Source organism: Alligator sinensis, unplaced genomic scaffold, assembly GCF_000455745.1.
Source record: "Alligator sinensis unplaced genomic scaffold, ASM45574v1 scaffold502_1, whole genome shotgun sequence".
Taxonomy (NCBI): Eukaryota; Metazoa; Chordata; order Crocodylia; family Alligatoridae; genus Alligator; species Alligator sinensis.
This window is the reverse complement of record NW_005841896.1, coordinates 304,755-317,687: the sequence shown is the minus strand read 5'-3', so window position 1 is coordinate 317,687 and position 12,933 is coordinate 304,755. Positions and strand designations below refer to the sequence as shown.

The window sequence follows — 12,933 nt, the reverse complement described above, 5'->3', positions numbered from 1 at the left end:
GGGATTGGGATCGGGGCTGGGGCCTGCTGCACCCATGCAGCGGCCCCTTCCCCTGAGCCCAGAGTCGTTGCCTGGCACCAGCACCAGCACCCCCCTGCCAACAAAGTGGCTGGGAGAAATTCTCCTCTTTTCTACATTCATGATACATTTGGTGAAATTTGCTTGTTCAACATTTTGGTTGTTGTTACAGTACTAAGGGACAATTTATTTTAAACTAGCATTTGATATTTTTTTTTGCCTAAAATTAAGTCTTTAGAAAAAGAAAACAAAAAGTATCATGTTTTTTGCTACCAAGTGAAATCAAGCCCAGCAACAGATTTAATTTCTGTTGAAAACAAAGGGCAACCAGAGGACCTCTACTAAGTTGGATTTAGCACATCAGGGTGATGATGTCAAAGAATGAAGTTAAAAACCACCTAAAACAGTCCCAAGACATCCAAAGGTCTCCAGATGGTAGAAACAGCACGTTGAGCACAGCATCACAGCACAGCACCATGAGATTCCATTACTATGGATCTGAATGCTAGCCTCTGTTTCTACACAAGGGACTACAGAGAGTGAATGGAATATTGTCTTCTCTCTCCAAAATGTAATTGGCTATTTAGCTAAAATTCAGGCACACGTTTCTTATCCTGAGACATAAAATGGGTGGGTTAAGTTTACAAAACCATGGCATGACTTAAGCAAATGGAAAATGAGACCAAATTTTGCTGAATTTGAACATGACCATTTTAAAATATATCTTCAAAGGGATACTAAAAATTAATAGGGTTGTGATTTCATTGTTATTATTTTAAAGTCCATATTATTCTTCAGTGTTCCCTCCCAGAATTCATTGCACCAAGCCATTTTTTCTTTTAAATATAGCCATCCTAGTAACACTAAGCAACTACAATAAACAAACACAGGGTCATTTTCAGGACTCAGGTATGCTTTTGTAAATCCAGACAATCTCCTTTGAACATACAAAAATCAGAATCACATCAGCTGCAGGCATGAGCCACCAGAATTCATTATATGGGGAAAACCCTTTCCTCCTCATTGCATTTTTAGAGACCTGCAGTGGTCATCCATGTAGAGTCCCCATTGCTGTGTGTGCACGCGTGCGTGCGTGCGTGCGTTGTAGAAGAAAGTTAAGATGCCCTTCCTAAAAGGGTCAATAAATATTTCAGTTCCTTCTGTGCTGAGTATGGTTTTGTGCCCTTTATACCTACCTTTGGCAATATAGCAAAGCCCATGAGGTTTAGTGCCTTCACCTTCTCTTCTATTTACATAGTAAGAGACTTAGAGTTTTTGCCTATGGGTCAGATCAACAGGTGCAAATCAACATAGTTTCAACCAAAGCAAAGGACCTGTGTTGACCCATACTAGCTGAGGACCTGGTCTTAAACATTGAACAGAGGCTTGTATATCTGAAGTTCTGTCTCATCACTTTTGCATGGCTTACCAGAGACTACAAACTGTACAGTGCAGACAAATTCTCTCTCTCCCCAGGATTTGAAGCCTCCCAGGGTCCAGCAACAGTGGAGGCTCTATTGCACACAAAACAGCAAACAGCATACGTGAAGCCTGCACAAGGAACTACATTTTTCTATAATGCGGAACCCCACTGCTGTTTTCACCAAATCAGTGCCCAACACAGAAGTTCCAAAAAAGTACCAAAGCCTCGGACAGAAAGGATAATGCAGTGGTTAGAGCCCTACCGTGAGACTCAAAAACTGGCATTCAATTTTCTGCACTGCCAAAGACTTCTTGTGTGGCCTTAGTCAAATAATTTTGGATATCCATATGCATACAGATGCCCAAGGTACCTTTCTCCTGCTGGTAAATTAACTAAGGCAAACTGCCAATCTACTGCAGCCATGTTGCTTTAAGCTATCTTATTCATAGATTTCATAGACATTAGGGCTGGAAGGCACCTCACAAGATCATGGGGTCCAACCCCCTGCCCAAGGGGCAGCAAGTCAGCTGAGGTCAAATGATCCCAGCAAGATAAGCAAGTGTTTCTTAAAAGTGTCCAGAGTAACTGCTTGCACTACTTCTGGAGGGAGTCTATACCAGGCTCTGGGGACTCAGATGGTAAAGAAGTTTTCCCTTATGTCCAGACTAAAACGGTCTCCCAGGAGTTTGTGACCACTGGACCTTGTCTTCCCTTGGGGTGCCCTGGTGAACAGATGTTATCCTGATGCACATCCCTTATATACTTATAGGCTGCCACCAAGTCACCCCTGAGCCTTCACTTCTCCTGGCTGAAGAGTCCCATGCCTCTCAGCCTCTCCTCATAAGACCTGTTCTCTTGTCCTCTAATCATGCACATGGCTCTCCTCTGGACTCTCTCAAGCTTTTCCATGGCTCCCAGGGCTAGACTGCCTGCCACTCAGGCCCTGGTTTTATACCCTGCAAGCCCAGCCCTTTTTGGGTCATGCAGTTTATTTGATTGCCTTCTGCCTCACCTGCAGCTTGTCTTCCCCTAAAGCAGCAGGAGCCCCAAGCTCCCAATGGATAAATGCTTAATGTACAATTTCTTACCATGAAAATTCAGAGTAGTCACTATATAAGAATTACCTGATTATATGACAGAACAAAATAATCAAAAGATTCTTCATGTACACTGCTTGTGCTCATCTACAAAATAGAAAATAATTCTGCAAAACAAAATAATTGAGCACATTGGGTGCCTATACACGTGCAGTGAGGCTGCTCCGATGCACTGTAATTACAGCGCGTTGCAGCAGACTCGATTAATCGAGCTTGCTGGAGTGTGGCAATTACCACACTCCATCAGACTCCAGCAGCATGTGTATCACCATCCCCATGCCGAAAACCAGCAGCAGGGGCGCTCCAACCAAGGCTCGTTCAATGAGCTTTAGTCGAAGCACCCCTGCCACCACTGCTCAGCGAGGGGATGCCGACACACATGATGCTCCAGGTGCTTCAATCAGAGCCACTCTCAGAGCCGCTCTAAGCAAAGCACCTTCCCTCCCCGACTCCAGGAGCACATGTATAAACTCCCTTTAAGTCTTGTTGAGCAGAAGAGTATCTGATGCTTTGCAAGCATCAGATGACTTGACAGGTGCTATTGAGGGCATAAATCAGTACTTTTTAAGATGACTAATTATCAAGTATAAATATAATTGAGATTTAATGTGTGTACATTTGGAAATGACTATTTATACTTTAAGAGATACTAAATTAGCCCAAGTGTTTTGTGAACAAATTAATGGCACTATGACGGGGATTCAGTGCACCAATAAAACTACAGTGATGAGTTATTCCGATGACTAATAAATCAGATTTCATTGTATTGCATTTAATCCCATTCTGCAGGGCTTCCACTGGTTGTCAATAAGGGCCAGGAAAGATTTCTTCCCGTCCTCAATATGTAACTTACCTTCTATTATTGTTAGTTTCCTTTGGTTTCCTTTTTGTTTGCCTCTGAAGTCAGAGACTGACTGACTACTGGGCAGAGTATGAGGGTACTCCTAGGGGACTGAAAAGCCTCTTTGGATGCCAGGCTGGTGGATCTTGCTCCCAGGCTCAGGATTAAACCAACCACCAGATCTAGAGTCAGAAAGGAATTTTCCCCCAGGTGATCACACTGGCAGAGACTGATGAAGCTTTTTGCCTTTCTCCATACTGTGGTTGGGGGTCATCGGGGTATGTCTTATTCATAAATTCCCTGATATTGCAAGGGCACGAGATATCAGCAGTGCCCATGGTTTCTCTTGCTCTCTTCCTGTGGCACAATGTAGTTTTGAAGCTCTGGTCCTTTGTACTGAAAGTTTTTATTTTGTTCTAGGATGCTGGAACTACCTTCAGTTTTCCACCTGTAAAACAGTGCAAATGGCACTTCTCTAGCTCACAGGGTGTTGATGTTGTGAGGTGCTGAGATACTATGGCAACACAGACCATATAGGATACATCTGTATGCAGAGATGGGAACCCTAACTACTCCCATATATAGTCTTCAATTCCAATATGTATTTGGAATTTCACCCTAAATTAGAATCCCAGCAAAATGGGAAATATTGATGATAATACCCAGGTCAATTTACTAACTAAATACTCATTCAACATGATAATAAATGACACTTTGCAATTTATAATCCAAAGACCTTAAAGCAACAAAAAAAGTGTGGCACCATCATCCTTCCATTATATAGATGGGAAAAATAAGTTACTGAGCACTCACACAAGTATGTCAGAACCTGGAATTCCTTTGCCTAATATATATCATTCTTGTCTAAATAATACAGTACTATGAAAGCATAAGTATTTTATATCTGCAAGGTTAAAGGCTTAAATTAGGATTGATATTTGCAATGTTTTCCTTACCAAGACAATTATGGCCATCATGAGCCAACATGAAGCCATCATAACATGTACAGCGATAATTTCCTGGAATGTTGAAACATTCATGTACGCAGCCTCCATTGAAATCGTTATCACATTCATCAATGTCTGAGGAATAAAGCAAAAGTCAATATGATGGATGCTTGCTTGTGTGTTATAGACAGGCCGTGACATGATTGTCTAAATGTGAACAACAACTTCTCCCTTAAATCATTATTGTCTTGCAAATAGACTATACTTAACACATTATTTGTTGAATGCTTCTCAAAGGGACAAAATGCATTAGGATTCCCATCCAGTATTATATTATAGTTTAAGCTTTCTAAAACTCGATTTAAAATAGACAGTATTATGTTAAAAATCATGGACCTGATTCTCCTCTTTATGCATTGGTGTAAATAGGGAGTAACTCCAGGAAGTCAATGAAGGGAAATCAATCTGCAGTAGACTCAAACTCTACTTTTAACAACTTCCCCCACTGAACACACACACACAAATTTCTTCCCTAGTTTAGTAAGAATGTTTTATATAATTAAAATGGAAAGAATGAAAATATCTAATTTACTCGTCACTGTTGCATGTTGCTTATTTTCCATGGAGATTTCACTTGGGTTCAAAAACTAACACACACAAGTCAACTTAGCTTCTGATTCCCCTATACTAACATTATACTGCATTGCTTGGGCTGCAAAAACTGCATAAAGATGTTTAAATCCAAAAGGAAAAAATCATTACCTAAAAAAAGGAAAACATTCATGAGATCGTTTCTATTAATCGATATTTTAAAAACAGTTTAAATGCCAGATCTAGATGTTGGTCCCAAATTACCATTCTCTCTTCATTTCAAATTAAACAACAGATAACCCATACTTTGTGCTGTCTTGCTCTCTCTCTAAATGAAGAAATTGAACATGTGGAACTTGATCTGGCTCCTGCTTGTACAAGATAAACAATCTTGCACATAAAGCCTTTGAGCAAAATAAACCAATTACAAAGCTAAGGATTTCATTTAATTTAAAAAAAAAAATCAATTGATCTTGTGCCCATTGCAATCAATGGCAAAACTCCTGCCGACTTTGGCAGGAGTAAGGTTTGGCTCACAGAACAAAATTCAGGTCTGAATTACCTGCTGTACAGCCAGAGGCTTATATAAGATTTAGATGGCACCCAGGTCTTGTGTTGGTCCTCTGTCTGCACAAGGGGAATTTCACCCTACATGGTTATAGAGACTGAGGGAGACAAACAGAGACAATACCCAGAGCCCAACAGAGTCAGGTCAAAGTCTGACCAATCAAACTGCAATTTGTTATTAAAGAGGATGCAGCTCTTGAATCCCCCAAGCCTAGTCAGTGTGCTTTGTCCTGGAATTCTGGTTTGACCCAGAAAATACATAGTGGATGATGTCAAATTCAGATCCTATCTACAATCTCAAGATCATCCCCTTCCTCTGCATCACCTTGAAAGGGGAGAGAGGAGTAACTTGGGTTCAGGTTACCGATTCAGGTCCATCTCTATTCATCATTGACCTAATAATGCTTATTTACATTATTAACACTACTTTGCACAACTCACGCAACACTACTTTACCCAATTATTTTCATCCAAGGGATTCTTAGAGAAGAATTTTCAAAAACAGCATCCCATGCTCATCAGTGATTTGGGCTCCATCTATTCTTAGAGTTTGTACCCATGAAACTAGCTAGGACAGGGGTATGAGTGGCACACGGTCAGCCTGTGGACCAGATCCTGCATGGGGCTGGTGTACAGGTCAATCTGTGGGTACAGCCCTGCACACCCAGATCCAGCTGTGCAACACACCAATGCAGCACACCTGGCCTGGCCACAGAGGAGAGGGCCAAACATGAGCAGTGGAGCACCCTGACCTGGATACATGCCAGCCTGACCCCATGCACCTGGATATGTTGTGCAGGGCCATATTATCCAGCCTTTGGGTCTCCACATGGGTCCAGTAATTTGGCAGCACGGGAGTAGCCATTAATACTGCAACTGTTCCCCTGCCACCAAATTTCTGGACCCATGGGGAGACCCACGAGCCAGATAACATTGCTCCACAGGCTGGATCTGGCCCACAGAACTACTACTTTAGTCAGACGTAGTTATGTCAACATTGGGAGGAAGACTGAAGCACTGAACTCCACTAGTGTAGTAAACTTTTGTGAGCAGATAAAGCCTTTTAAAAACTCCAATATCTTACAGTGGTTTAAAAGTACAAGTAGGACCATTCTGTGGGGTAGGGGGAGGGAACTGAGGCACAAAGAGGACACCAGCACAGCAAATCAATGAACTAAAATGCTGATCTCCTGAATCACTGTTCTGTGCTCCAATCACTAGCCCTGCATGGTTACTTCATAGCAGTTTGGCTACCTTCTTCCCAAATTAGTGGTTAAAAAAGGCCCCTATACATACATTTAGGTACCTAAATAAAGTGGCTTAGTTTCCTAGTGTGTTCACTGTGTGCAGCACTTGAAAAAGCCTAAGAAAGTCTGACATTTTCATCAGATGCTCAACTATAAATATAAGTTTCTGTTTTCTGTGGGGCCATTCCAACTACTGCCAAAGTCAATGGAAAGATGCTCACTAACTTAAACAAAGGTGGACCAGGCCCATAGTGACCCAGCCTTGCTCAAGCCTGTTGCTGTGAGAGATTTAAAAGCTCCATAGCTCATGTCACATGCAAGTTGGGGACTGGCCTCCTGTCTCAGGCACAATTTATGTTCCTGATTGTAGAAAATGTATAAAGCCCCTTTGGAACCATGGGGATGTCAGGCTCTTTATGAACATAATTATTATTGCAATGATTAGTTTCAAATTTGGTTTTGTACTACCTCAATGCAGATTAAAGCACAAAACTTCACTGCTGATTTCATGAAATAAAAATTGTTTTAAATGAACCAATGCAGTATTTGTTAGCCATATATTATCAAGAGCTGACCAGCTTTAACAGATTAGATCCCTAGAACTCAAAAGACTGCCTCTGGGGAAGCAGTGACTCGAACAAGGACTCAAGTGTCTTGGTGGATTAGCAGTTGAACCTGAGATCCCAGCGCATCACTGCAGCCAAAAGGGCTAATGCAATACTTGGATGTATGAAGATAGAACCGTTAAGTATGACTCAGCAGATTATGTTACTACAGCATTTGGCACTGGAGCAACCACAACTGGAATTCTGTGCCCAGTTCTGGCATCCACAACTCCAAAATTAGAGAGGATCCAGATCTTAGGGATTGAAAGACACCACCATTCACCTCCACTTTTTCCCTGCCACAGATTTTAGTTACCAGCAGCAGCGGAAGACCCCCACATCTGTCAACAGGGAAGGCAGTAGGGGGCAAGTAGTGGCAGCATTCACCCTTGAGCTCCTGAGCCATGCCAATGCAGCAGCTCTGCCAGCTATGCCAAGAGGCCTGACAGGCCACAAGTTAACCCCTCATAGGCTGTGTATAGCTGATGGGCTGCCTATTTGACACCCTTGTCTTACAGGACAACTAAAGGCACTTAAATCAAGGTAGTTTAATAAACAGAAGATAAAGGAATGACTCTATCACAGTCTGTAAGTACCTCCATGAGAAACAGAAAATTTGAAAATAAGGGTGCTTTCCTCTAGCAGGCAAAGGTATAACTGGATCTAATGGCAGGGAGAGGACAGGCACAACAATTAAACAGTGAAGTTTAGTAGCCATTTGAACAATATATCTAAGGCTATGGTGGACTGTCTATCCCTGGACATTTTTCAGTTAAATTGGAATTACTACAGCCTGTATTAGATGGAAGTCAGACTCGATTATCACAATGTTCCATCCTGATATGAAAAGCTATGAAACCTAACCCCATGGAAGTCAGTGGAATTTTGGCCATTGATTTTAGTGGAAACATTGACTTCAGTCCAAAGACTTTCTTCTGTTTTGCTGTTACACTGATAGAGCCAAGACATGCTCTTCCCTCTTTCAGGCCACAGCTTTTTCAAAAGGGCACTGTAAATCTTAGAGGTGCATCAATACATCAGTCCCATATCGGATCGGCACCAATATAAGGCAAATTGAGAGTATCGGCAATCAGCTTTTTTTTGGCTCATGTGGCTGATAATGTGACCAATAAATGCCACGTGCATGAGCGCAGCTGCAGCGCAACACACAGGTGGCCAGGAGCGCAACGCAGCAGCATGGAGATCAGCTGGGTCTGGCTGGTAAGTCTGTTGTGGGGGAAGGGGGGGGGGGGGAGAAGGGGCATGGGGAGGCAGATTGAGGCCCCCACAGTAAGGGAGGGAGTGGGGCTGGGGCAAGCACTGCCCAGCGCTGGATTGGGGCAGGGGAGGGGCAAGACAGAGCTATGAGCGGGGGGTCTGGGTGGGGAGCATCTCCCGCTGCTATGCGCACCCCAGGAGGCATGTGCCCAAATTTGTGTGGGACAAGGGCGGGCTGGTATTGCAGGCTGGGGCCGGAACTGCACTGAGCTCTTCCCACTGGGGGCTGGGCCAGGCTGTGCTCAGGGTGGGGAGCAGTAGTACTTGGAGGGGGGCTGAGGGGGGATAGAGCTACCCCAAGATTTGCCATTGTCCTCCCTACCCCTCCTCCCAGTGTCGCCACCACCCACCCCAAGCGCAACCTGGCCTAACCCTCCGCTAGGAAGAGCCTGGCGCTGCCCCACTCCATCCCTCACCCTGGGGCCCTTGATCTGCTCCCCCTACACCCCTTCCCTCCCTCCACTCCTTGCCCCACAACAGACTTACCAGTCGGTTGCCGCTCTCCACGCTCCAGGAATGCATACCAGCTATAGGATCAGTATCAGCCGATAAGGCTCGTTAAAAATCGGCCATCAGTATCAGCCCAAAAAAATCTCTATTGGTGCACCCCTAGTAAATCTATTGGTAAAGTAAACCTAGGCAGACAGATGGAAGCAGTCTGTGTTTGTATTTGGTGTCTTTACTGCTATGAGGTTTTTGGTTGCATACAGGTATATAACCAAATACAAAATATATCAAATTTCTGGACTTTGCAAGACTTAGGATGGAAACAGATGTCACCTATCCTTGCTTTTGCGTGGCCATAAAAAATGTTATGGCTGCTCAAAGCAAAAGCATATAGAAGTCCATACCTTTTGTCACACTGCAAATGCCCAAATTTGTGGCTGTGACACATGGTAATAATAATTTGTGCAACTCTACTGAGGTGGATATCTATTTGCTTTATGGCAGAAGAGTATGGGAAATGCTCTACAGCCACCCCAGGCAGGGCTCAGGGGCTTCAGGAGTCTGATCCTGTACCCCCTGGGAATTCCCAAGCATGAGAATTCCCCTGAAGCCCTGGGAGAACCTGCCCAGCTTTCCCCACTTACAGATGCATGTCCCCAGGATCTGTGGGCCATGTCTGGGTAAGTAGGGAAACCCTGAATTTCCCATCACACGTAAATGCACCCCAGAGATCCTGGGGATGTATATATAGCCAGATGAGCCCCAGAGGTCCCAGGGATGCATCTCTGCAAGTAGGGAAACCCTGACTTTCCCCACTTATCCAGATGTTCCCCGGAGAGCCTAGGAGCACATCTTGGTAAGCAGAGAAAGCTAGGCAGAAGCTCTCAGGGCTTGAGGGGTGTGATCTTATGTCGGAGTTCCTGGGATATGCACGACTGGGGCCCTCAAACCCCAGAACACATCACTCACTGTCCTGTAGCATCAACAGGTGGGACAATGGGCAACGTGTGTTTTGCCCAATGAAGCAGACCAGCTGTGCTGGGACATACCCCCTTAAGCCCTCAAGCTCCTGTCCTGAGTGGCTGGAGAGCTTGGGCAGCTCCAGGCTGCCCGTACTCTCCAACCATAAAGAAAACAGATGTCCACCTCAGTGAAGTGCCACAAATTATTACAACCTGTCACAGCCACATATTTGGGCATTTGTGGAAAGCTGACATTCTGACACAGCTGATTCACTTTATTTAGCAAGGTCTATTTATAGCCTAAATGGCATAAGAAGTCAATGGTTCATCAAAAGTGTCTCCAGGAACGCTCTCTGCGGTTCTGTAAGCTGGCACATACACAACACTGGCCACAGCACAAGGCTGCCATGAATTTACCTTTACATGTCTTCCCTTCACCACTGTAACCCAGTTTGCACGTGCATTTGTACAGCTTTGGGGTGTTTTGACAAATAGCATCTGGATGGCAGTCATCTGTCCCATCAGCACATTCATCCACATCTGTGAAGTAAGACCAGATTCATGAGAGATGTCAAAAACAGCAGTGCAGAAATGTCTGTGCACATCTCCGCTAGGTCAGTTGATGAAGGTTGTGTGGTACAGCCACATGCACAGAGAAGGAAAACAGGAAGATAGAAAAAGACTCGGAGTGCCTGAATATGAGCTTGCATGATGATTGTTAATAACGATAACAGCAACAACATTCATAGTTTCACAGTTTCATAGTAGCTAGGGTCAGGAGGGACCTGAACAGATTAACAGGAAGGATTCTGCCCAGCTATCTGTGTCCTTTAGAATAGCTTGCCACATATTTATATAGGCACATTTTTGCATATATTTATACCTGCATTTATGCATTATGGGCTACATCCTTAGCTGGGTAAATCCATGAAGCTACACCAATTTACAACAGCAGAAAACATGGCCCTGTTCAGGGGTAAGACAGATTTACTCTATAAGTACCCAACCAACCAACTACTGAAAAAAAAATCATATTTCATGACAGTGATGTCACCCTCAGAAAATGTGACATGTTTTCATACTAACAAAAAGTTTTCCAGAGACGTACATTCAGTTTGGTCAAGAGATTCAGAATCACAAGCACAGACATGTTATATTTTTACTTACCATTCACCAGATGGCTATTAAAACAATAATTTGGGACCTGTAAAAATACTTGAAGTAAAAAGTGAAATTCACATCCAGTGAAAATGTTGCTGAAACACAGAGTCAGCAGGCTCCTTTCTGAAAATAGCAGACACAGTGTAGGCAGCACAGGTAAACTCCAGAGCAAGGGGAACGTGGAAAAAAAAAGAGATCAGCTGAGGAGAAGGTCCTGGGGATGAGGAAGTGTAGACAGAAGAGGAGGAGTTGTGGGAAGTGTGTGCCATCAACTGGAGTTTCTAGGGCAGTAAAAGAGGATGCAAATCAAGAGAAAGAAAAAGGAATGCCAATGGATGGTGGAGGGAAGATCAACAGGCAAGGGGAGCCCTAGAGGGCAGAAAAGAAGGTCCTAGGAGGAGGAACTGAGACTACAGGCAAATCACGTGAGGTCCCCCCAGAGTCTTAATGTTGTATTTGGGAGCCCACCCATTTTTTTCCTAGCATGGACCACATTCTAACAAATCATTTTATAGATACCTCCTCCCTCATTCACATTCAAATTCACCCTCACACAGCCCATCTACCTTTCTATTTGCAATCACAAAATACCCTTGTAGCAAATGCAGCAATGCTTATGTGGAAAAGCATTCACATAGTTTTAACTTCTTAAAATGAAACAGGACCCAAGACAACAAGCCAGCACTGCAGTCACCCCATTCTCCAGAACTTCATCAAATATGCCACTGACTCTCAATGGCTCACAGATCACAGGCTGCTAGAAAGGCTGGATAACACCCTACGGACGCCTTGGGCAAAACTCATCAGAAAATGAGAGGAAAATCAGTGCCGGGCTGGGAAGATTAGCAAAACCTGAGGTTATGGGGCTGCATGAGAAAGGGTAATGAAAATGGGATCTCTGAGTATTGGGAGCAGGAGAAAAGGAGCAGGGAGAATCACCAGAGGAAATCTGATTATAAGGATATAGATGCACAAAAGTAGAAAACCATTTTGGGAGGCGATCAGAAGGCAAGAAGCCTTAAACGTTTAGCCTTAAAGCTAAAACTAGCTTTATCTCCATGTAACAATTCCCACTGTCCAGGCACCTGTCTGCACACTTGTGCCGATAGATGCACCCGTCAGCAGCAGGCGCAACGACAGGCAAGACACTCACAAGCTGTTTCCTTTTGAAACTACAACTTGTGTACGTCCAACGACTGCCATGCCTTCTACAGGGGAGCAGGGTCTTTTTTTTCTTTTTAATTCCTTAATTTTCTTTTTAATTCTTTTTAATTCCTTATGATCTCCAGAAGGTGAAAAGGAAACGAAGAAATAAAGCCAGAGAAAGGCATTGCTAGCGTGTACCAAACCACAGGAGTTTCAGCCACAGAAGTAGGCTGAACGCTATTAGAGGCATGGAGTGAGCAGTCTCTTTGGCAGGCCAGCAACCTGAGCTGGGGGGAGACACACTGGGGAAGGGACGAGAAAGGGCGCGCACACGTTGCAGCCTTCAACTTGGCAGTGAAACTGCTGCAAAGGTGGTGGCACAGGCCAGGATTAGGCGCAACGCCTTGCCGGATTGGATGGCAATGCCACTGGATGCCTGACAAGGCGCCAACGTGGGGTTTGTCCCTACCCCACTCGTTTCCCGATGCTCACGGCCATCAGCCCCCAGGTATAGCTGCCCCTACCCCAGCTGAGGGAGCCCACCCCTGCCACTCCAGGCTCTGCGTGGGGCCCGCCTGCCTGGAGCGCCCTGCCGCAGCTCCT

At 44.3% G+C, this 12,933-nt stretch overlaps 1 protein-coding gene across 1 annotated transcript in view; it reads right to left on the bottom strand.

Moving 5' to 3' along the window:
• The window catches only part of SCUBE2 (signal peptide, CUB domain and EGF like domain containing 2), a 79,559-nt gene that overhangs the window by 59,810 nt on the left and 6,816 nt on the right, over window positions 1-12,933 (bottom strand). The window contains exons 2-3 of the mRNA XM_014517201.2: window positions 10,441-10,563; window positions 4,336-4,461 (exon numbers count right to left, since the gene is read on the bottom strand). Of these exons, the coding sequence (XP_014372687.1) occupies window positions 4,336-4,461; window positions 10,441-10,563 (249 nt within the window). The remainder of the gene's footprint in view (window positions 1-4,335; window positions 4,462-10,440; window positions 10,564-12,933) is intronic.